The sequence below is a fragment of the Sylvia atricapilla genome, chromosome 16, assembly GCF_009819655.1.
Source record: "Sylvia atricapilla isolate bSylAtr1 chromosome 16, bSylAtr1.pri, whole genome shotgun sequence".
NCBI lineage: Eukaryota > Metazoa > Chordata > Aves > Passeriformes > Sylviidae > Sylvia > Sylvia atricapilla.
The window spans coordinates 14604871-14629705 of record NC_089155.1 but is presented as its reverse complement, the minus strand read 5'-3'; the positions used below and the strand labels follow the sequence as shown (position 1 = coordinate 14629705).

The window sequence follows — 24835 nt, the reverse complement described above, 5'->3', positions numbered from 1 at the left end:
CGGCCGTTTCCAAGTGGAGGCAGATGTGCACATCACCCTGGGAATCAGCTTGCACCACTTTGCAAAGTGCCAGTCTCATTTTTCACCGGCACCTGTGAGCTCTGAGTCACCCATGAGCTGTGCCTCTGCTGAAGAACCCTGTCCCAAATGCTACGGGGATGCTGAGAATGAGTTAAAGCAGATGGGGATTAGCAGATTGTCGGAAATTAGCCAGTGTGGAAAAAACCCTTGGTCATAACTGTGGTAAGACTATCTAAGTAGGTCACACAAAACCACATCAGATGAGCATAGGAGGTGTAGGTTCAGTCTGTCAACATGAAACCAGACGTTCTCCAGCTCTGCCCTGCCAGTAACACTCAGGAAAACAGCTGCTGTCCTAGTCACTGGTTTTAAAAATTCAGGAATGTTCATACCTATTCAGGTGGCTTTCACTTCCATGTAAATAAGTGTCAGTGTCTCTGTCATAAATCTGCAATTTCATTTGGTTAAGTGCATGGCTGATATTTCAGAGGGCCTCTAAAAAAATCTGAGCTATTCAAATCAATGTGTGTTTGTACAACTCCCCTTTTATTTCCTGAGCTAGTCAAACCAGAAATGAACAGAAATGCATGTGATGCTGTTACACACTGTCCCACATCCCTGGATGGAGGGATGGATGGAGGGATGGATGGATGGATGGATGGATGGATGGATGGATGGATGGAGGGATGGATGGATGGATGGATGGATGGATGGATGGATGGATGGAGGGATGGAGGGATGGATGGAGGGATGGAGGGATGGATGGATGGATGGATGGATGGATGGATGGATGGATGGAGGGATGGATGGATGGAGGGATGGATGGAGGGATGGAGGGAGGGATGGATGGATGGAGGGATGGATGGATGGATGGATGGATGGAGGGATGGAGGGATGGAGGGATGGAGGGATGGATGGATGGATGGATGGATGGATGGATGGATGGATGGATGGATGGAGGGATGGATGGATGGATGGATGGAGGGATGGATGGATGGAGGGATGGATGGATGGATGGATGGATGGATGGAGGGATGGATGGATGGAGGGATGGATATCCTCACCTGGCTTTGTAAGCTGAAACGTTCTAATGAGCCTCATTTTCCAGGAATTACACGAGAGTTTAGAGACCCAACTCCAGCAGCAGCCTGGGCCAGGAGGGCATTTGAACTTAGACCACATAATGCTGGTCTAAACTTTATTTTAATTTGCTGATTAAAAATGCTAATTAATCGCTCACTGATATTTTAATTCAAGTGCATTTTTACGCTGTTTTTGGGGCAGTGACCTGCTGCCTGATGGTCTGGGTGCCGTAGGGCCGGGCTGTGGCTGTTCCCTGGCATGGGCCAGGGGGGATGTGTCAGGTGGGAAAATCGGGATCCGCCTCGGGCAGCGCGGAGCGGTGACACCGCAGGACACTGGGCAGGTGTGAGAGAGAGCACCTGGAAACCAGCCTGTGCCACCGGGGCATCGGTGTGCCTCTGGGACAGGGAGCCATGGTTCCTGTGGGGACAGGGAGCGATGGTTCCTGTGGGGACAGGGTGCAGTGATGGCTCTGGGGACAGGGAGCCATGGTTCCTATGGGGACAGGGAGCGATGGTTCCTGTGGGGACAGGGAGCCATGGTTCCTGTGGGGACAGGGTGCAGTGATGGTTCAGGGGACAGGGAGTGACGGTGGCTCTGGGACAGGGAGCGATGGTGGCTCTGGGACAGGGAGCGATGGTGGCTCTGGGGACAGGGAGCGATGGTTCCTGTGGGGACAGGGAGCGATGGCTCCTGTGGGGACAGGGTGCAGTGATGGCTCTGGGGACAGGGAGCGATGGCACCGCCGCAGTCGCTGTCCCCGCCGACGAGCGGCCTCCCAGCGCGGGAACAGCGCCGTGCCCGGGGCGCGCGCCCCCGCCTCGTGCCGCCACAGCGGCCGGCTGCGCGCTCCCGCGGCCGGAAGTGCCCGCCCCAGCGCCGGAAGCGGCGGCGCGCGCGGGAGCGTCAGCCCGGCAAGATGGCGGAGTGAGTGTGGGGCGGGGGGCGGCCCGGGGCTGCGGGCCATTGCCGGGCCATTGCCGGGCCGTTGCCGGGCCGAGCCGAGGCGAGCCGAGCCGAGCCGAGCCGAGCCGTGCCGGGCCGTGCCGTGCCGAGCCGAGCCGAGCCGGCCAGGCTCGGTCCTGCCGCGGGGCACGGCTGTACCGTGCCGTGCCGCTCCTGCCGGCGGTGCGCTACGCTGAGCGGTTGGGGCCGGGCGCTCCGGGGCCGGCGGCGCTGGGGCTGACAGCGGGGATGTTGCCGTGCTCTCCCGGCGGCGCTGGGGCTGACAGCGGGGATGTTGCCGTGCTCTCCCGGCGGCGCTGGGGCTGACAGCCGGGATGTTGCCGTGCTCTCCCGGCGGCGCTGGGGCTGACAGCCGGGATGTTGCCGTGCTCTCCCGGCTGCGCTGCTCCTTCCCTCGGTGTCAGAGGCTGGCCGCATCCCGGGCTGCGCTGCGGCGTGACGGGCGCTGCGGTGCGGGAAGCAGTGATCAGCTCCATCAGCGTGAACTTCCAGTGTTTGTCTAATCAGAGACTGCTTCGAAATCACCACCGTTAGGAGCTGGTCACCAGTACGAGTTCAGTGTGATCTGGTGGTTGGCTGATGTGTGCGTGTCTATAGTGGCTGTTGTCGATCCAGTATAATCACATATTATATTATATTATCCTGGCAGGTCTGCAAATGCCACCCATGAAGTCATCAATGCCACCCTCCACACTCTGCTGGCTGCTACTACCAAGCTGGTGGCACCTACACCTCCCAAACCCATCCTTCCAGTCCAGACTGGAGTCCAGGCACAGCAAGAGGAGCAGTCTAGTGGCATGACCATCTTTTTTAGTCTTCTTGTTATAGGTGAATGATGAACTGAAAATGTGTTAATCTCTGTTAACTGTAGTCTGTGCCCGAGCACATAGGCCAGCTCAAAATCACAGTGGTTTATTCCTCCTCTGGTTCTCTCTGTGGAGTGGGATTTTGCACAGGCACAGGGATTTAGAACATTTGTGGTGGTGGGAGCTACTGCTTGCACTGATGCTTCTGGGTTTATTGCCAAAGTGAAGCCTACTAAATCATTAGGAGAACTTTGCATGTGTATTTTAAAAATACTACTTTAAAGCATATTTTATTCTATTCCAGCACTCCTGAATCTCCTTTTTTTTCCCCTTTCACAGCTATTTGCATCATATTGGTGCATTTACTGATAGAATACCGGCTTCATTTTTTACCAGAGAGTGTGGCTGTTGTTTCTTTAGGTGAGTAACCATGGCATTTTTCTCTTGGATTTGTGTTGATCCAGGGACTGTCAGTAGTGTGCACTGGAGATGATGCACTGTTGTGTGTTAGCCATCACTAGAAAAGTGCAGCAAACTGGATGCAGAGAAGAAAACAACTAATTCATGGAGTTAAATTGATTGAAGAAATAAAGAAATGAGCATACGTGCAGAGACTGGCCCAGGAAAATGACACCCACAGGGGTGTCACTACATGAGTGCTTTGGCATTATCCCGTAGTTTGCATCCTCAGGGTGTGACAGGATGTGCAGCACTCCCTGGGCAGGAGGCTCCAGCCTTCCCTTTGAGGTGGTGCATGTGTTCATGTTGGTGTTGGCAGAATCATGTCTGAGTGTGGGATTTTAGTGCAGCTGGGGACTGCAGCCATCCCCAAAACTCACCTGGACTGCCAGATCCTTGACTATCCCAGCAGTGCCATGACAAGAGCTCTTCCTTTGCCTTGAGCTGTGAGTGTGTCACCCTTCATGGAGATCAAGTGTGTACTTAATTTGGATTAAATCTGGAGTATTCCTGAGCCTGTAGTTTTATGTCAGGGTAATTTAATTTATTTATACGCTGTTGCTCCTGATCTATAAATGCGTAAATAAGGAGCAGATCAGGCTAAATACGTTAATTATTTTCTCTACATGCTGTCTGATGTTTAAAGAACCTGGTCTGAATGTTCCCAGCAGCAGTTTTTCAGCTGTGGCTTGTCTTGAAGATTCTGTAATATTTTTGCTGCTCTAGCTGGTGATGCTTTCACTGACAGTTGTTCTAAAAATACAACAGGAAGACAAAGCTGCTTAGTTACAGTCCTAGTCAGCTCAAAGGACCATATTACTGGTTGAGCAGGTAGATTGGTTTGGTTTTGGGCTAGGCTGGTGCCTTCTCTCATATTTCTGAACTGTATTTTTACACAGTTTCTCAGTTGGAGCAGGAGAGCTTCTTGATGCTTGTCAGTAATGTGCTTCCTGGAGGACAGGGCTCCTCTTGCATCTCGGGGGTAGATTGAGGAGAACTTAGGGCTGTTACTTGGCAGAAAGAGAAGCATGTTTTCCAGCAGTTGGCTCCCTGGGTGTGTAGATAACTGTACTGCTGGAGACCACACTGAGTTTCTCACTGGGCAGGTTTTGGAGCTTCGAGCAGCATTCACTTGCAAGGGCCTGTGTGAGTTTCAGCATTTCTGTCCAATGACAACAAAAAACAAACAGTTGGGTGAGGATCCCAGTGCTGGGTGTGCACACATCTTTATAGCAGCTCATCCATCAGGCTTTTGTGCCTTTATGGTTCTGACAGGGATCAGAGCTGCTGCAGCTCATCCTGACTCACTTTTCACCCTCACAGAAACCACCCAGTGCTTGGTTCACTGTTGACACACTTCTCTTTCCCTCCCTGGTTACATTATTGCATGGACAGCTGAGATGTCTTGTGAGTGTGTCTCCCTGGAAGGTGCCAGAGGGACAGTGCTGGCCCTTCAGTGTCCTCCCCTTGGTACACAAAAACCCAAGGACAGGGTGTTGGTTTGGCTTCAGGTCAGGTTAGTCACCATGGCTGTTAAACAGCTAATCTAAATTTAAACATAATCCCCAACATAAAATGCAGCAGTGTGGTGATTGCTGTTGCTGGCATGGTTTTGGCTTTTCTTTGCTGTCTTTCTGTGTACCCTGGGCAGCACAGAGCAGAGGTGTTGGGCCAGTTTGTGTCCCTGCTCCTGCTGAGCTGTGCAGAGCAGCAGAGGCACACATTCTCCTCTTTCTTTTCCTTGTTACTGGCATCTCAGCTGCAGGAGCAGGGTTTCAGCTGTCTGATTTAGTATTGGTGTGTGCTGTGCTCCTGTGAGCCCCAACAAAATCCTGCTCAAGGTTCTTGCCAGGGCTGTTGGTGCTGCTCAGGGTGGGTCAGAAGGAGCAGTGCTGCAGCTCTGTGTCCTGTTCAGAGGCCGTGCAGGAAGGTGCTCAGGTGGGGTTTGGGGCATGCAGGAAGGTGCTCAGGTGGGGTTTGGGGCGTGCAGGAAGGTGCTCAGGTGGGGTTTGGGGCGTGCAGGGAGGTGCTCAGGTGGGGTTTGGGGCGTGCAGGGAGGTGCTCAGGTGGGGTTTGGGGCATGCAGGGAGGTGCTCAGGTGGGGTTTGGGGCGTGCAGGAAGGTGCTCAGGTGGGGTTTGGGCCGTGCAGGAAGGTGCTCAGGTGGGGTTTGGGGCATGCAGGAAGGTGCTCAGGTGGGGTTTGGGCCGTGCAGGAAGGTGCTCAGGTGGGGTTTGGGGCGTGCAGGAAGGTGCTCAGGTGGGGTTTGGGCCGTGCAGGAAGGTGCTCAGGTGGGGTTTGGGGCATGCAGGAAGGTGCTCAGGGGGGTTTTGGGGTGAAGCACAGCAGTCTGAGGGGACACGACCCAGCAGATGGAACTGGTGTGAGCCAGCAGGGAGTCACACCCAGGGGCAGCCCAGGTGACAGGTGACTGTGTCACTTCAGCCTGGTGTGGCCAGTTTAGAGGCTCAGCCCTGCTGGAAGTGCTCTCAGCCCATCTGATCACTGGGGCTGCCAGCTCAGGGCTGCCCAGTGACCCTCTGCTCCTGCCAATGCTCTGCACAGCTGCCAGAGCACGGCTTGGCTTGCAAGTATCCAGTTTTGCCTGCAGTGCCAGGAGTGAGGTGTGTCCTGTTTTGAATTGCAAATTAAGCAAATGCTCTCAGGAAGTTATTGAAGGCTAATAAAAGTGGCAGCAGAGAAGAGAAATATGATTTTCACAAGTGTTTTTCCTCCCATTGTCTTAGCTGCTCGGAAATTTCTGGTTTATGGGTTCTGGAGGGTGTGTCTCTCTGGTGGACAGAGTGGGAGTGCATTCTCTGAGGCTGGATTTTGATCCTTATCCTTAAAAGTTGCTGGAATTTTGTGGGTAAAAAGAGTTTCCAGAAATGTTTTTTTCTCTTTGATCTGTTACTGAGTTTTAACATGTTCTCAGGAAAAATAAAAGTGGGTTGCAATAAGAAGATTCCTATAAAATTTTCCAAAAAAGTGAGGTGTAGATTAATGATTACAGACTTACCCTTCTAATTAGCCCCTTGACAAAACTGACCTGCCTGATTTAATAGAAACAGCTGATCAAAACCTGCATTCATTCCTGTAGTAATAAAGGAAGAGTAGTTTGTAAATGTGTGTGGCATGTGAGTGGCTGTATCTGCATTCTGTCCTTCAAGGGACAGCAGACTTTGATGTTCCTTCATTTATGTTTTCCTCTTCCTTTCCATAGAAACCATTTCATGGAACAGTTATTTCTGCCCTCTGGGACTGATGCCTTCACAGATCTCTGTACAAAAGAAGGCTTAGGCCTCATGGCTTTGTGTGTGTGACACATCCATCAGGAGTAATCCATGTGATTCAGTTTGTGAGACTCTTTTGTTAGCTACAGCCTGAGAGGAGCTCTCATGAGTTACAGGAAAGCACACTTCACTTGAGTTACAGGAAAACAGACTTAAAGCTTCTCAGACACTCTGTACCTTTCATTTGGAGTATTTGACTTCTGTGTCCCAGTGTTTGACTGTGAAGTCTCCATTGTTTAAATAATAAAACACAACTATGCAGAGACACAGGTCTGAAATCTGGCTAAAGACAAGTCCCCTGTAACTACTTGAAAACAATTAACAACACTTGATGAGTTATCTTTGTGATTTCTTCAAGAAATCTTGTTACAGTTTTATGTCTTTTTGTTTGAATGTGTGTGGGAGGAAAGAGTAAAATAACCTTTAACCACCGAATTTGCAGCTGCCTTGATAAAATTCTTCTATATTCACATTATTTCTACATGGCTTAAACAGTGTTTAGTTCATTTGGAAAATAGTTCTGACAGGGTCTCCACCCTGATCAGAGTTTTTTGCCTTCTTCATTGCCAGAAAGTGCTATGATTTCATTCAAACAAAATTCACTTCTGCGGAGAAGAGTGATTTCATTTAAGCTGCTTTAACTGCAAATAATATTGAAGTGACATGAGGCACAGATGCCTAAGCCATAACTTCCTGATTCTTCAGCAAGGAAGGTGAAATTTCATTTGGGTGCAGCTTAGATGAGAAGCGTTTTTGAGTAGTTAAGCCTGTTATCTTTCTGAGCCAGTGAGCATCACACTCTCAGTGGGTCTGTTTGGAGCTGGGACATCCCAGGAGACAATCTGTTGTGCAGGGAAACTCTGCAGTTATGTAACCTGTTGGAAACTGGGTGTTTGGGTATTAAACCCAAAACCACTCAGTGTTTTCATGGTTTAGGAATTAAAGACTTGCTGCACTATGTTTTGCCTTGTTTTCACTCCTAAAACTTGGAGAGCTGATAAATTCAGTGGTGTGTTTTGTGGCTATTTCAGAATGTTTTCTTATTCTCTCCTAGGTATCCTTATGGGAGCTTTTATAAAAATCATAGAGGCTCAAAAGCTGGCCAACTGGAAGGTATAGTTGTAACAATTAATTTTTAATTGTAGAAAAGTCCCTAAATCTAATGAAAAAGACTTTGTAATACTTGATGTTTTAGAGGGCAAGTCCTGGCAGAAGTTTCTCCAGGAGTTGAAGTCTACAGTGAAGCAAGGATTTTGCCTCCTGCTGTTCATCCACATTATCATAGCAATAAACTCTTCACTATTCCTGCTTCAGTTTAAAATCTTGCAGCATTTAAACTGTGATTTGTTTCACAGCACTGAACAATTCATTGTATCAGTGAACTGATTGAAGTCACAGTGATTTGAATTGCCAGTTCTAAACAGGATTTTTATCAGGCAGCTGAACGTCTTGGTCTGAGTAGTGAATTTTAATTCTAGCTCACAGTTTTGTATTTCTTAGCAGTTAGTGCCCTAAAGGAAGACGTTTTTCTCCTTAGTTGAAATGCATTAAAATGCACAGGTTTTCAATCTGATGTAGCTTTTGAACTACGTATTATACTTCTTTTTTTGTCAGCTAACTACTCTGGTACTGTGTATACTTGTTCAAACAATTACATAGCTCCACAGTTGTGTTGTAATATTTCATTTTTACATATGAAGTCATTAGAAACAGTGGAGGCTGCAGTTGTTAGTGCTTTCTCGTTTATGATTTGTGTCAACTGGATTTGCCTTATAATTGAAAATCAGTTAAATGCCCACAACATCAGCATTTTCAATTAGTTTCCTATGGATTAAATAAAATAATCTGAATAAGGTCGTGTCTGTAAGAAGGAGAAGGAAAGCTTCATGCTCTGATTTCAGCACTTGTTCTCTAAACATGAGAAACACTGATCACAGCTGATAATTGGGGGGGTTTTCTGGGAGCTGTTGGTCTCATCTTGGGAGGAAGTGGGGAGCTGTGCCTGCTCATGTTGTCAGCCAAGGTGAAAGACCACAGATATCACATTATTATTTGCTTACCTGAGTTACTTTCACTGTAATAAAACTTTGGTTTTAACATAGGCTGTTGTAATTTTAGATGTGAAAATTTCTAATCAATACTTATGGACTTGATTACGTGGTTATAAATGGTTCTAAATTTACTAACTACCTTCTGTTTATCTCTTGGGATAAAAAATGAAAGATATAACTGCAGGCGATATCCCTGTACAAAGGAAATCTTGGATCACATTCCTGCCCTGAAAACTTTGTAATGTAATTTCCAGTGATCCCTCCTTACTAAGTGTTCATTCAGGTTCACCACTGGGACCTTGTACCTGCTGGCAGTTCTTGGCTGGCACAGCTGACACTCAGAGTCCTCTTGGGTTATTTTCCTCTGCTTCCATGCAGCACAAACACAGTCCTCCCTTTCCATTGTTCTCACTTCCCTGCCCAGCTCTGGTTTGAGGGGCTTTTGTGTGTGCAGTGGCTCAGATGGGTGGGTTTTGTTGTGTGCCCCAGCAGTGTCAGCCCTGGGCTGCCAGCACTGTGTGTGCCCAGTCAGGGGCTGGAGCATTGCAGTCCAAGGGATGAGTTTGGTTTCCTAAGCCCCCAAATCCTTTAAGATGATTATCACTGGTACAGGCAGGAAGGAGACTTTAAAGGGATGAGTACCTCTGCTTTGAAAGCTGGTGTTAGGACAGTCCATCAGCTCTTTACCCTGGGTTTGGACAAGTTAATCACTGCTTGCAGAGGTGACAACTCTGAACGTGTCCTGGGGGACAGGAGGGACTCAACAGCTGTGTAAAGACACTGGCCCCCTCAGCTGGGACTCACTTACTTCTGTGCCTACTCTGCCAGCAGAAAAACCAGGGTGCCAGGCAGGGGCACAGCGTGAGCAGTGTCAGCCAGGGGATGAGATCAGTGACAAGGACTGAGGACACAAGAAAATAGCATCTTACCTCATGGTGGGTTCCATTTATATCACTGTGATGGCAAAAAGGAGCCATCAGAATGGTACCATTCGACTCAGGCAGGAATGACATTTGCTGAGAAGAATCCAGCCTCAGGCCCCTCAGGTGGTGTGTCACCTGAGCCCGGTCACCTGCAGGGGCACGGGGCTGCTGATGTGGTTTTCTTGTCAGGTGGAGAGTTTCCCAGTTAACCTGTTCTGTTCACACAGTGGCCAAGAGGTCACCATTCCTTGGCAGTCCTGACAGGTTTCCAGACTCCCAGATACAGTGAGAATACCTTTTGTGGAAACAGGAAGATTTTTCCTTTGCCATAAATAACCTGTTTCCTATGCAGCTCTTTTGGAGACAGTAATTTAAATAGGTAACTCCTGGATTTCTATCACTGGGTTGAAAAAGAGCAATAGAAGTAGCAGCCCTGGAATAGTTTACTGTTCTTCAGTCGTCTATTTTTAGATAAGAAGGGAGAATGTTTCATTTTCCATCACTATTTTTTAATAGAAAGTAAAAGCTTTTCTTTTGGAAGATTTGATGTTATTTCAATAATGGTGACATCCCTGAAATGATAATATTTTTTTTTTTTTTTTCAGGAAGAAGAAATGTTTCGTCCAAATATGTTTTTTCTGCTTTTGCTTCCACCTATTATATTTGAATCTGGATATTCCCTGCACAAGGTCAGTCCCTGCCAGATACTCATTTTGGATGTTGAGGTTTTGTCTGGAACAGATTCTGCTTTTAGTTATCTTCATGAAACTTAGGATAATTGCATTAAATTCCATTATATTAATCATTAGGGAATTGAGAGTGCAAAATTTAAGCCTCTTCAACCCAGAGTGCAGGGAGTGTAGCTTGTTGCTGATAACTGAGTGCTGGCAAGGTGTCAGGTACAGCACAGCGAGGTTTTCCTTGGCTGGGGAGGTTTCTTACCTCTCCAGAGCTGTGCCAGGGCTGCTGTGGAGGAGGAGAAGTGGGAAGGTGTGGGATCAGGAGTGGGAAAGGTGGGCTCACTCCACAGCCAGGGAGGAAAGTGTGTGTAAGGCTCTGGCCCGTGTTTCCATGGGCATTTCTCACAGCTCTCATCCTGCCCGAGGGCGTTTGGGGCTCCCTTGTGCAGCCCTTGTGCTCCAGCTGCGCTGCAGGAGGGGCAGGGAACAGTGCCCATGGTGCTCCCAGGGGCTGCTACAGCACTGGACACCTTTTCATACAAAATCACAAGCAGTGGCCTGGCAGCTGGGAAGGTTTGGGAGGGGAACAGGCCTTTTTCACCTGCCCTGTCTCCAGCAGAGGGATTGACTGCCACTTTGGCAGTGGGGAATGTGTCCAAGTGCTGCTGTTTGCCTGAGGATTGGGTTCTTGTTGTGCTGCCAGACTGGGAATCAGTGCTGGGAATCAGAGGAATTGCTCCTGTCCTCAAGAGGGCTGCAGTCTCTCTAGGCAGATGGTGTGGGTGTGTGTCCTGGGGTACCTGGAACCAAACTGAGCCTTTATCACCAGAAACCCAGTTGTGAATTAGAGTCTAATTAAATGCAAACCCAAACATGAGTTTTTCTTCAGGCCATTTTTACTAATTTACTTATTTTATTCCTGTGTTCCAGGGTAATTTTTTTCAGAACATTGGCTCCATCATTCTGTTCTCAGTATTTGGCACTGCAATATCAGCTTTCATTGTAGGTGGAGGAATCTATTTCCTGGGCCGGGTAAGACTGACTGCTTTGAAGGACTTAAGTTTATCTGGCTTGTTGTTTGAAAGTCCATTTTTCAAGAGCAGACAAATAGAGTGAAAGTGAATTCCTGGGTCACAAAGTGCAGTTCCCTGCTCTCACAAAGGCACTGTTGTACAGCCTCTTCCATGGCTGTTGCTGGAGAGCCCCTGGAGTCTCTTTCCCTGGAAGTCCTCAGAAACTCTGGACACGATCTGGGGAATGTTCTGGGGGCCCTGTGGGGCAGGAAGGGTGGAGTAGGTGACCTCAGGGGTCCCTTCCAACCTGAGCCACTCTGTGACACAGCATGTTCCCTGGGAAAAGCAATTAAACCTTGACTTTTACTTTTTTTTTACTTCCACAATCTTCCTGTTGCAAGGCTGTTCCAAAACCTGTGTTCTCTAGAGCATCTTATACTCTACAATATTAGGTTTGGGGTTTTCTTTGCTTCTGTGGTTTGGTGTTTCACATTGTTTACACGTGGACACTGATATTTATCTTTTCTCTGAGACTTCATTTTGGTAGCCAAGCATTCTGTACTTTCCTCTTTGCCACTCAGATTTCTCTTCCTTTGAATGTCTTGGGTACTCTACTCACCTGACTGCTCTAGTTCCCTGGTCTTGGGTTAATTCTAATTCCCAAGAATTAGAACTGTAGCAGTAGATTACGGGGCAGTGTTAAACTGGGTAACATCACTACTGTGAATTTTTCTTAGTAATGAACTCAGGATTTGATGAATAGTTTGGTTTTTGAGAACAGCAGAACACCACATTTGATTGTGATTATGTTCTTCCTGTTCTTTCAGGCTGATGTAATTTATAAACTCAACATGACAGACAGGTAAGCTCTTGGGAAATGGTGTAGTATATGAAATGAAGGGTTTTTTGGGATAGCTGCAGGTGGGAAATGCACTACAATTGGCCACCTCTTTTGATTAGTGTTTAGATTGCTGAGATTCAACATTGTATATGAAACTAAGAAATAAGTGGAACACTTCTAGACCCTATTTATTATGCCCTTGTTTCCAAATAGAAGTGTATTATATTCCACTGTTGCCTTCTAGTCTGTTCTGTCCTGTGCTCAGTGGTTTCTTTAGACAGATTCTGGGTATTTTAACCAAATGTTAAGATTTGTAAACTTTGATTGGTTTGTATTATTAATATATGTGATAAGGGTATGCCTTCCTTGTCCAAATCTCTCTTAAAGGACAGAATAACTTTTTCAGGATCAATAATGTGGATTGTTTGAAGGGCTTGGCCAGTGGCCAGGTTCTTAGGACTGGAAAGAGAGTACAACTTATCACAGTGGAGAAACTGTAACACAAATGGGCTTTGTTACTGTTCATGTCAGCTGCTGGGGAGGTGTTTTTCTTTGATCTAGTTTCCTCTTTTGTGTTCTCCCAGTTTTGCGTTCGGCTCTTTAATATCTGCCGTTGACCCTGTGGCTACTATTGCCATTTTCAATGCCCTTAATGTGGATCCTGTGCTTAACATGTTGGTGTTTGGAGAAAGCATTCTCAACGATGCAGTCTCCATTGTCCTGACCAAGTAAGTGTATGGAAACAGTAACTGTGTTGTTTTCTGTTGGATAGACAGAATTCTTCCACCTTCATTTGGAACAAATCCTGTATGTCTGGAGCAAAGCTGAATCTCGTGTGGTGCTGCTGTGTAAAAAGCAAATGCACTGCACAGGCAGAAGACAGTGAATGGTTTCCTCATTACCCAGTGCCTTATCTCATTAACCCTGGATAACTGATTGCTTTCTCATTCCATCCGTTATCAGCTCTCTTGCCATCTGAGGGTCCTGGCAGCAGGAGCCCCTCATGTCACCTGTCAGGCACAGAAACATTCAGATATTCACCTTCCCAGAGCTGCTCTGTCCCTGTGCCACTGTGGCTGGGGAGGAGTGCAGCACCAGCCATGCACTGGGGTTGTGTTTATGCTGGGGCTGCCATGGGAAAGAGGAACATCCAGTGTCCTTAACTTTTGCCTTTGAGAGTTCTTTGGGGCTGAAAGAGTAAAAAATGGATAGATATATTCTTCATGTTATTGCTGAAGCCTATGGATATGACTGTGAATGTATAGAAGGAGCAGCCGTACCAAGCAGGTAGTGAAGTCAGAGTAATTTTCTAATGAATTAATTGCTTTTATTACAGTTATGGTGCTTTCAGGGAAGATTATGAGGGCTAAAAGCAGCCAAAGGAAACACAAATTATAATCTGTGTGTTCTTTGCACAGAATTTCCATGAAATACACTGCTGAAATTCAAAGAGGTTCCTTCCCTTTCCTGTTAAGAGCTGCTTTGTTTTCCTTCAGTGACCTTCTTGTCTCTCATCCACACCTAAATATTTGATGAGAGTTCTTCCTGTTCATTTGTTCTTCTCAGAGGATCACATGAGTTTTTACCACTGTAAAATGTGTTTTCTTTTCCTTTTCAAAGTCTGAACATTGTTTTGAAATGCTGGGCATCACCACAGCCTATTTACGCCATTCTGGGGTTCTTCAGAGGAGCAGTGCTGGATTTTTAGCAGAATTAGGTTTCCCTTTGGGGATTACACTAAGGCTTGAGTTAACGTCTTTTGACATTTCTCTTGTTATATATATCACAGTAAAAGCCTTTTAAGAGTGGTAGCAACAAAGAAATGGGAGTCTTTTTTTGTTGTTATGCTCAAAAGACGTTTGATATTTTTGGATCCAGGCTTAGAATGTATAACCATTTCTTTTTATTTCTCTTTTAATTGTATCTAGCACAGCAGAAGGTTTGACAAGGGAAAATATGTCAGATGTAAGTGGATGGCAAACCTTTCTCCAGGCCCTGGGATACTTTCTCAAGATGTTCTTTGGCTCTGCAGCACTTGGCACACTTACTGGTCTTATTTCTGCATTAATATCCTTTTTTAGTTCTTGTATGTATACACTGCAACATTCTGGTAGTATTTTCTTCCCATTTTCTCCAGCATTTCTTAGAGGATATTTCTTACTAGACATTATTTTGGTTTTATGTTAGTGTGCACGGATGTGTATTAAAAGTGGCATCAAATTTTTATGAACATAATTAAGGTCTGAAATGTTGTATAATAGCTTATGTGCATTGGAGTGTTATAAGATATGGTAATTGTTTTGTAAATTCAAAATATATTAATTCCATTTCAATACCAATCCATTTTAACAAGCATATGGCTTCTTTTTTACATGCATAAAACAGTTAATTAAAAAGAAAAAAAAAAAGCTGCTTTTCCCAGGGGCCTTTTGAGTGAGCCCAGCTCGTTTGTCCCTGTGGATCATGTGCAGGCAGCTGAGTGCAGCCACTGCTCTGTGGGGATTTACCCTGGCTTGCATTTTGCCTCTTCCACTTCCATGAAGTGGTTACTCAACACCCCAGGGGCTGCTCTGCTGAGATCAGCAAGGCTCTTTGCTGTGGTCCAGACACCTTTGTTACTTTTTGGGCTTGTTCAGTGCTGGTTCTGGCCTCACTGTCTGAGCTTTGGGCTGTGCTGCAGTTACTCGTGTCAGCTGGGACCCTGTTTGTGAACACTTTGTGAACAGCAGAAACAGAATGTTTGATTAAATACAGAGGTATTTCTGCTTTTGGTTCATCAGCCTGATTCAGCAAACTTTGAAATTATTCTGTACATCACAACAAAAAGAGGGAGACAGATGTTTAACACTTCTTTGAGTCATATCTAAATTATATTAAGTCAAAGAGAAAAGCAGCTTTTCCTTTAAAGTTACCTGTGCCTCAAAAGTATTTGATTTACCTGTTGTTATCAGGATTGTAGAGGCACATCAGTAGGAGATCTTTTCTTGTCTCTAGCTCTGTCTTCTGACACACTTATACCAGCAGCAGCTTCTGTAAGGAACGTTCCTCACGTGAGAAATTTCTAATCTTTCCATACCTGAGTTGAAGGCCAATATATAGATTTTATTGGCTATTCAGTAGAGAAGTACATTGAGCATAATCACTGTCTTGTAATGGAATTAACACATCAAAGTATGTATTTATTTTTTAATTTACTTTTTCCATAACATTTCCGTGTGTACGTGCTGAAGCACATTGATTTAAGGAAGACACCTTCCCTAGAATTTGGGATGATGATTATCTTTGCTTACCTTCCCTACGGCCTTGCAGAAGGGATCTCACTCTCAGGTGAGCAGCAGAAGGAGCTCTGATCACACTGTTGGATATGTTAAAATATTTACACTGCTGTAGGAACAGGTTTTGCCCTGTGAGGGGATGACTCTGGAGGCTCTCACAGTAAATCCTTGCAGAGTCTTCTGCTGTTCTTGCCCACAGGTATCATGGCAATCCTCTTCTCTGGCATCGTGATGTCTCACTACACACACCACAACCTGTCCCCAGTGACACAGATCCTGATGCAGCAGACACTCAGAACTGTTGCTTTCATGTGTGGTAGGTGCTGCCTGCTATTAAATCTAGTATTAATAGTTTAAAATTCCATTCCCGTGGAGCAGTGATGCTGTTGGGAGCAGCAGAGGTGTGAATTTGCATCCAGGCATCTGTGTGTCAATGCTGCTTGTCTTTAAGAGGAGAATTCCCGAGAGTGGAGGCTGGAAGGGACTCAAAAGTCACCTTTCCTGCCACACTGCATAAAACATGCAGTAAATCTCTCTCTCATCCTGCAGGCTGCTGCTAAGATCTGCCATGAGATTGATGGCAAATAGAGATCTCTGACTCGTGTGTTCCTCTGGTCTGTTTTTAGTTCTAGGACTTGAGTGGTATTTTTTATTAATGTTTTTTATATAAAAAGCTACTTGCAAAAACAGTAACGTCACATCTGGAGGTTTTTGGAAGTAGTGGTACAAGCAGCTCAGAGGCCTAGAGCCATTCCAGTTCCTTTTCCAAACCAAACCTTTGAAGAAATGACATGTTCCTGCATCCCAAACATCCCTGATTGCTGGGGGCTGCCATGAATGAATTCTGAATTGTTTGCAGGAGGATGCAGTATGATCAGGGAGTGGCTTTGCTGCAAAGTGAACTTCACTTCCTTAGTGAGCACCAGCAGCTCTCCAGGGTTTGGTCAGGAACTCCCATTTTATGTACTATTCTATGTGGTAATTAATAACAGGAGTAGAAAAGGTTTTCTAGAATTGTTTATTTAATATGTGATTTCTCTTTTTCAGAAACATGTGTTTTTGCATTTCTTGGCCTGTCAATTTTTAGTTTTCCTCACAAGTTTGAAATGTCCTTTGTCATCTGGTGCATAGTAGGTATTTACTTTCTTCTGTATCTTTTTAGATGCATTTTTGGTATTGGGGAAGGGGGAAACACCTTACAGTTAAAAAGATTTTAGAATAATTGTTAAGATTTGCAGGTTTTTATTAAAAATTGTCTGTTTCCTCTCCTAATTCTTTGTCTTCAAACCCGTTTCAGCATGCCTAATGCAGTGACTCTGTGAATTATGTTTCACAAGGGGCCTGCCATCTGTTGCCATTATAAAGGTTTAATATCAGCACGAGAAGTGCGTTCCCTTTTGCAGTGAGGGCAGTGTGGATCCCTTTCCAGCTGTGTACAGCAATGCACACTGCCCCACTGAGTGTGTGGTTCAGGGGAGGGTTGTTATCTGCAGCTTCCCCAGATAGGGATATCAGCACAGGGAACTGCTCTGCCTGCAGTCACACAACTTCCCTATCTAATGTGTATCTAAGGTGTGACACTTCCTTCTGGGTAGCATTGCCCTCTCAGGCATCATGCAAATTGTGTAATTTTGGGGTGATTCACAAAGGAAAACAGCACAGCCCTTCAAGGATCCTGCTGACTAATTCTAGGATATTTACCTTACCAAGGTCTGTTTGTAGTGGAGCTTAAAAACAATGCTCTGGGAAAACCTTGCCTTTTTCTGAGTTAAAGTTTTCACTGTGGTTGTTAATTGTTTGCCACTATATCAATAGTCCCCTTTTTGTTCTTTTCTGCTCTCCAAGTGTTGCTTCAGCGTGGAGTGTGTTTTATAGCCATACCCAGGGAAGTGTTGAGAAACAGGCTGACGTGCTGTTTGTTTGGCTCCTGGCCTTTCTGAGCAACTGAGCCACAGGGAGACAATAGAAATACCTTATTGCCTCTTGGCTGCTGCACCAAGGGAGTGATTAAAGGAGCTGAACTGAGGAGCACTTTTACCCAAAGTAATTCTTGGTCTCCCTGGAATGCCTCCTGGGTTCCATTTATTTACTATAAGTAAAGCAGCCTGGTCTCCATCAGTGACAGGTCTGATTTAGCTTCAGTTAAGCAGACAAAATGTTTCAGGAGTAAGATTCCACAATGCCCTGTGCTGAGGGGTTTCCCTGTTCATGAGCAGCACACCTGCCTGTGAGCAAAAAGAGCATATTCACCTTCCCCTGTAAAACCAGCTGCAACTGGGGCCTTGTGGATGTAGCACATCAAAGGGTCTCTTGCTTTTGTTTCTGTTTTTCAGGTGCTGGTTCTGTTTGGTAGAGCAGTGAATATCTTTCCACTTTCCTACCTACTCAACTTTTTCCGTGATCATAAAATCACTCCCAAAATGATGTTTATCATGTGGTTTAGTGGTAAGTTACAGCTTAAAATACTGAGAACTGGAAAAAAAGCCCTGGTTTATCTCTTTCATTGTGTCTCATTCCTCACTCTAGAAGGAACTGGTTTTTTTCACTGGTTGAGCAAAGCTCAACTGAACACTTGCACTGTTCTGAAACGCAAGTGCAGAGAAATGTAACTTTCCTCTTTGTGCTGGAGAGCTTTTGTGCAGAGAGGCTGCTTGTCTCTCCAGGCCCAGCAGTTTGAACAGCAGTGTGGGAAATTGTTTCAGGGTGGTTTTAAGGGTGTGCCACGGGCTGTAACAGTCCCTTGGGAGGTGGAGAATTGCAGTCGACTCAGGCGTTGCTGCTGTCTGACTGTCCCTTGGTGCCCTGTTCTCTCCCTGAGGACTCCGTGGGGCCATTCCCTACGCCCTCAGCCTCCACCTGGGCCTGGAGCCCATCGAGAAGCGGCAGCTCATCGGCACCACCACCATCATCATCGTGCTCTTCACCATCCTGCTGCTGGGAGGGGGCACCATGCCCCTCATCAGGCTCGTGGACATCGAGGACTCCAAGCCACGCAAGAGGAACAAGAAGGACGTCAATCTCAGCAAGACAGAGAAGATGGTTTGTGTGGGGACTTTGCTGACAGGATCACTGGGCTTTCATTTTTTTTTTTTTTTTCAGTTTAAACATTTTTCAAGACTAGTACGTGATTGATTTTTTACTAAAAAGTGAGATGAAGGCAGTAGAAAAAAGGTAGTAGGACAAAGCTATGCAATATAATTTTTAAGTATCCCAAAGACAGAGTTTGGTTAGTATTTATGCAAAATGCATGTTTGGACAAGGGGAGGAGAAACAGTCTCTTAATTCAATCCAATTACAAGTCGATCTCTATAAATTAAAGTAACGCCTGGAAAAGCATAAAGCAGGTGATAGAGGATTGAGTCATATAGAGAGAGAAAGTAGTTGGTGCAGTGTGAGATGGAAATTACTCACAAAAGGCAGATGGAAAGTATTTTGAAAAATGCAAAGGTCATGAGAAGGTGTAACAATAGCCTGCCTCTGACTGGGCTTTATTTTAAAGCAATTTCTGGAAAAGCAAAAGATCTGACAAAGCCAAAACCACTCTGAAATCTCTTGTGCAGAAGACTGGAGAATAAAAAGTATTACAGGAGATTTTTTTGCCTGTTTTTCTCTAAAACGTTGAAGAGCATATGCAGGGTATTGTTCTGGAGGATCTTAAGAACATTTTTTCTTCGCATGAGGTGGATTGTAGCCTTTAGAATTTGCTTGCAGTGTCCACACAAGGAAGTGCAGGAAGAGGGCAGGGGCAGGGTGTGTTTGACAGGGCTGGTTGTCAGTGGGACAATGACAGCAGTGCTGCTTGCTGGGTGAAAACATTGTCCAGCTCACCAGAGAAAACCTGTTCTCAGCAATAGGGACAATACAAAACGTGGAACATTTGAGGTCTTTTCCCTTTCAGCATGGGAAGGGAAGCAGAGGGACAGCTGAACAGGCTGATACAGCCCTGAGCCCTGCACGGCTGGGATGGGATCATTTCCATGTTGTTCCAGCATGGCAACTGGATGTGATGAGGGAGACCACAGAGCAGGGGCTGAAGGTGGTGGGATGACTGCCACTTCTCCCAGGTTATTCCTGTCTGTGTGATTTTTCTAGGGAAACACCATAGAATCTGAGCATTTGTCTGAGCTCACAGAGGAGGAGTATGAAGCCCAGTACATAAAACGCCAGAACCTCAAAGGCTTCATGCGGCTCGATGTCGAGTACTTGAATCCTTTCTTCACCAGGAGACTCACACAAGAAGTAAGTCTGTCTTATTTTCTTGCAGAAGAGAAGCTGGTGGAGTTGGTTGTTGTGCTCAGTGCCACACAGGGCTGATGGTGCAGCCTCACGACTTGGGTAGGGACAGTGGGACATCTGTGTATTGCTCATGCACAGGGAGAGCAGCTGTAATGAGCAGCTGCTCTGTAAGTTGGATTAAATGAGCATCTCAGAGCTACCCCAGTTAAACTTGTTGTATGGATGTGCTGAGCTGCCCTTTAATTGTGCAGAGAGCCATAAAGGGCATCAGGAGTCACTGCTGCTGCTGCTGGAAAAAGCTGCTGCCACTCAGGCAGAGTTTTTAAAGTGCTGTCACAGACAGTTCCTGCCTCTTGCTGTCAGTGGTCCTGTGACTTCTGGAGCTGTGATGTTGCTGCAGAGTGCAGTTTCTATCTTGGAAACAGGCACCAGCATTGCACCCTTCACTTTCCAGAGAGCAAGGCTCTGAGGCTGTAAATGCAAAACAACACCTGACAGTAACTTAACACTGAGTGGCCCCAAGGTGTAAATACTGTCCCTCATTCACTGCCATGCTTCAGAAATCTGAGGCTCCTTAGCCACAGAACTCACTGTTTTTCAAATTTCCCATGGAGGCATTTTGGCTGTGCAGTTCATAATTTTGTGTAAGTGCACATTCCATCTTCCTAGCCTGCTCAAAAGTAGTGTTTTTCCTCTTGTTTTGTACTTTTCAAAAGTACCCTTTCAGCACTTTCCTACAAAAACTAAAGTCATTTATTGCAAAACCAGAAAGGAATCAAGAAACCAAAGTAAGCATCTGATCCGTATTTGGTAGCCAGAAGCACGGGCTGCCATCCAGATTGCAACCAAAGGCTGGAAAAATAAGCATGTGAATCACCAGGGCAGGCCACAGGCTTCCCAGTGTCCCTGGGAACAGGAGGAGAGTCAAAGCCAGGCCTTTCAGACAGCATTGGGATTGTTGAAACGCACAGAGCAGGACTGTCTAGAGAACACAGGTAAAAATACCCGTCATCAGAAGTGTCACCTGTAGCAATAATTACTGCAATAATTACTACAATAATTACCTGGTAAATATTTTCTGTTGGGAAGCAGAAGGGCTGGGGCCACCCCGAGAGCAGGAGCAGATCATTTCCTGAGGAGAGTGTCCTGCTGTGGCCTGCTGTGGCCTGACACAGGTGACACAGCGCAGCAGGTGACAGACACAGTGCTCTGTTTGCCCCAGGACCTGCACGACGGGCGCATCCAGATGAAGACCCTGACCAACAAGTGGTACGAGGAGGTGCGGCAGGGCCCCTCGGGCTCCGAGGACGACGAGCAGGAGCTGCTGCAGCAGAGTGGGGCTGGGGCACGCTGAGCCCCTTCCCAGGGCTGAGCCCCTTCCCAGGGCTGAGCTCCTTCCCAGGGCTGAGCTCCTTCCCAGGGCTGAGCCCCTTCCCAGGGCTGAGCCCCTTCCCAGGGCTGAGCTCCCACCCACACAGGGCTGAGCTCCTTCCCAGGGATGAGCTCCTTCCCAGGGCTGAGCTCCTTCCCAGGGCTGAGCTCCCACCCACACAGGGCTGAGCTCCTTCCCAGGGCTGAGCCCCTTCCCAGGGCTGAGCTCCTTCCCAGGGCTGAGCTCCTTCCTAAGGCTGAGCCCCTTCCCAGGGCTGAGCTCCCACCCAGGGCTGAGCTCCTTCCCAGGGCTGAGCTCCTTCCCAGGGCTGAGCCCCTTCCCAGGGCTGAGCTCCTTCCCAGGGCTGAGCTCCTTCCCAGGGCTGAGCTCCTTCCTAAGGCTGAGCCCCTTCCCAGGGCTGAGCTCCCACCCAGGGCTGAGCTCCTTCCCAGGGCTGAGCTCCCACCCAGGGCTGAGCTCCCCTTCCCAGAGCTGAGCTCCCATCCTAAGGCTGAGCTCCTTCCCAGGGCTGAGCTCCTTCCCAGGGCTGAGCTCCCACCCAGGGCTGAGCCCCTTCCCAGGGCTGAGCCCCTTCCCAGGGCTGAGCTCCCTCCCAGAGCTGAGCTCCCATCCTAAGGCTGAGCTCCTTCCCAGGGCTGAGCTCCTTCCCAGGGCTGAGCTCCCACCCAGGGCTGAGCCCCTTCCCAGGGCTGAGCCCCTTCCCAGGGCTGAGCTCCTTCCCAGGGCTGAGCTCCTTCCCAGGGCTGAGCTCCTTCCCAGGGCTGAGCTCCTTCCTAAGGCTGAGCTCCCACCCAGGGCTGAGCTCCTTCCCAGGGCTGAGCTCCTTCCCAGGGCTGAGCTCCTTCCCAGGGCTGAGCTCCTTCCTAAGGCTGAGCTCCTTCCCAGGGCTGAGCTCCTTCCCAGGGCTGAGCTCCTTCCTAAGGCTGAGCTCCCACCCAGGGCTGAGCTCCTTCCCAGGGCTGAGCTCCTTCCCAGAGCTGAGCTCCCATCCTAAGGCTGAGCCCCTTCCCAGGGCTGAGCTCCCACCCACCCAGGGCTGAGCTCCTTCCCAGGGCTGAGCTCCCACCCAGGGCTGAGCTCCCACCCAGGGCTGAGCTCCCCTTCCCAGGGCTGAGCTCCTTCCCAGGGATGAGCTCCCACCCAGGGCTGAGCTCCTTCCCAGGGCTGAGCTCCTTCCCAGGGCTGAGCTCCTTCCCAGGGCTGAGCTCCCACCCAGGGCTGAGCCCCTTCCCAGGGCTGAGCTCCTTCCCAGGGCTGAGCCCCTTCCCAGGGCTGAGCCCCCACCCAGGGCTGAGCCCCCACCCAGGGCTGAGCTCCTTCCCAGGGCTGAGCTCCCCTTTCCAGGGCTGAGCTCCCACCCAGGGCTGAGCTGCTTCCCAGGGCTGAGCTCCTTCCCAGGGCTGAGCCCCTTCCCAGGGCTGAGCCCCTTCCCAGGGCTGAGCTCCTTCCCAGGGCTGAGCTCCCACCCAGGGCTGAGCCCCTTCCCAGGGCTGAGCTCCTTCCCAGGGCTGAGCTCCTTCCCAGGGCTGAGCCCCTTCCCAGGGCTGAGCTCCCACCCAGGGCTGAGCTCCCCTTTCCAGGGCTGAGCTCCTTCCCAGGGCTGAGCTCCTTTCCAGGGCTGAGCCCCTTCCCAGGGCTGAGCTCCTTCCCAGGGCTGAGCTCCCACCCAGGGCTGAGCCCCTTCCCAGGGCTGAGCCCCTTCCTAAGGCTGAGCCCCTTCCCAGGGCTGAGCTCCCACCCAGGGCTGAGCCCCTTCCCAGGGCTGAGCTCCTTCCTAAGGCTGAGCTCCCACCCAGGGCTGAGCCAGGGGAAACTCCCACGTTCCCACATTGTGCTCCTGGCTGGGTGAACCCCACAGCTCTTGAGGAAGGGAAACCCTCAAGGGTCACACACTGGGTGGGCTGAAGGAAGACCCTTTTGTTCACTGCATGGCAAACTCCGTGCAGCCCGTTGGAAAGCAGAACCATCTGCCATGAAATGATGACATTGTTCATTGGGGGGAACTTCCTCCTGTCCCAAAACCTGCTGCCACCACACGCTGCAGTACAGGGCCCTTGGGTGGCTCTGAAAACCAGAAAATTGCACTTTACCTTTTATATGCATATATATATATATATACAAAAATACGTTCATTCACAGCATGAAGAGTCTTGACAGTTTATACTGTGAATTTGTTTCAACATGAGTAAGGGAATCTGACTGGAAGAAATGTATAATTTATGGAATTTGCACATTTTGAACCCAGAAAAGATGCGTACCTTGGCAAGAGCAGATGTTGCACATACAGGGAATCACCTCTGAAAATGTAGTTTTGTGACTTAAGAAATGTTTGATTTCTGTTTTATGGGATTTTTTGGTTTTATACTAAGGGATCTAATCCGCACTACTGATTATACCATGGTTTTGGGAAGTGGGGGCTCATGCCAGCACAGAACTGTGTTTAAAATTGTAGTTTCTTTCCTCTGGCTAAAGCCACTTGCAGTTGGATTTCTGTAATTGGCAGTTGCTCCTTGCTGGCACTTTGGCTGCAAATCTTAGAAAAGAGCAGCTTCTGTTTTCCCTAATTTACGAAGTGTCCCTAACACTCCAGAATTCACCAGTGGAATTCTTAAGCTTCAGTGGAAGCAAAAGCAGCATGTACATGAGGAGGAAGAGCCTACAACATCTAATCCAGGTCCAGAAGGATTAATACTGCACGTGGCTGAGGCAGCCTCTGCTGGGAAGTGCCAAACAGCTTCCATTAAGCTGTCCCATTTTTCTCTTCTGCTTACACTGTTTCAGAGTCCGTGGTCTCACTGCAGTTGTTCTCCATGGCCCAGTGTTTGCTCACGTTGCCAACACCTGAACGTGTTTGTTGCACGTTTGCCATGGTGACACATGCAGCAGTTTGCTCCCACTGCCAAATTCCTCCTTGGTTATTTGCATATCCACTGCCAGGATGTGAATTACAGTTCAGCACTCGAATCTGACATGCAAATGCACGTTTGTTTTGAAGATGTGAGACTTAGTTTTGGTCTGGTTTTGCTACTGAGTTTTTTAATCCACTGCTTACCTACTGAGAGAATAAAAGTTCAAGAATGTATTCAGAATCCTGAACCTGTTGTCTGAGCAGTTTTTCAAAATACCACATCCTGTTCCCTGCTGCCCTTTCCCTGCCTGTGGAAAGGGCCTCTGCTTGCCCCGGAGCTGGGACACACACAGCTGTGCAGGGTCTGTGTGACAGTTGGCTTTTGTCACCCTGGGAGACCCCAGCAGGCTGAATTAAACTTCAGTTACCCATCATCACTGCTGCTGCATTGCTCACCTTGAGCTTTACACCCAGGAGCTGCTGGGAGGTCCCCGAGAGCTCCTCCTCAGCGTTCAGTGATGGAGCTGCTGCGACACCAGGGGTGGCACTGGTGACCTGGAACGGACTGGACAGAGCTGAGAGAATAATGTGGACATTTATTGAAAGGCCTTTGGGGAAAGCTTTGGGCAGGACAGGCCTGGCCAAGGCTACACCCAAGGTAGGCCCCAAATGGTCACAAAATGGACCCAAAATGGTGACAAAATGGACCCCAAATGGTCACAAAATGGACACAAAATGGACGGCCGGTCACGAGGTCTCACACTTTTACAAGTTTTGGTCCATTTGCACATTGGGGTTTAATTGTCCACTTGCAGCTTTGAGTTGTGAGCTTCCTTCTTGTTTTCCTTCTTCAGCCCACCCTTGTTTGTGCTTTTGGGCCTGAAGACTTGTCCCAGGTGTCCTTGGTGTGCAGCAGGAGAAGGTTTTCTTTTGTGTCCCTGCTGTGTG

The 24835-nt window shown here is 47.8% G+C and overlaps 1 protein-coding gene and 1 long non-coding RNA gene across 2 annotated transcripts; both read left to right on the top strand.

Annotated features, from left to right (window-relative positions):
- The first annotated feature begins 1994 nt into the window (after positions 1 to 1994).
- On the top strand, positions 1995 to 21043 carry SLC9A8 (solute carrier family 9 member A8). Its single transcript, XM_066331008.1, has 16 exons — positions 1995 to 2031; positions 2720 to 2898; positions 3216 to 3296; positions 7682 to 7740; positions 10207 to 10290; positions 11212 to 11313; positions 12122 to 12156; positions 12720 to 12863; positions 14064 to 14202; positions 15357 to 15462; positions 15610 to 15726; positions 16458 to 16540; positions 17744 to 17855; positions 18229 to 18449; positions 19503 to 19649; positions 20869 to 21043. The coding sequence occupies exons 1-16, from the start codon at positions 2024 to 2026 to the stop codon at positions 20998 to 21000; spliced, it is 1749 nt and encodes a 582-aa protein (XP_066187105.1). The 5' UTR covers positions 1995 to 2023; the 3' UTR covers positions 21001 to 21043.
- Positions 21044 to 22836: 1793 nt separating this feature from the next.
- Positions 22837 to 24135, top strand: LOC136368327 (uncharacterized). Its single transcript, XR_010744829.1, has 2 exons — positions 22837 to 23713; positions 23821 to 24135. It is a non-coding gene; the product is annotated as an uncharacterized lncRNA (long non-coding RNA).
- The last annotated feature ends 700 nt before the right edge of the window (positions 24136 to 24835 follow it).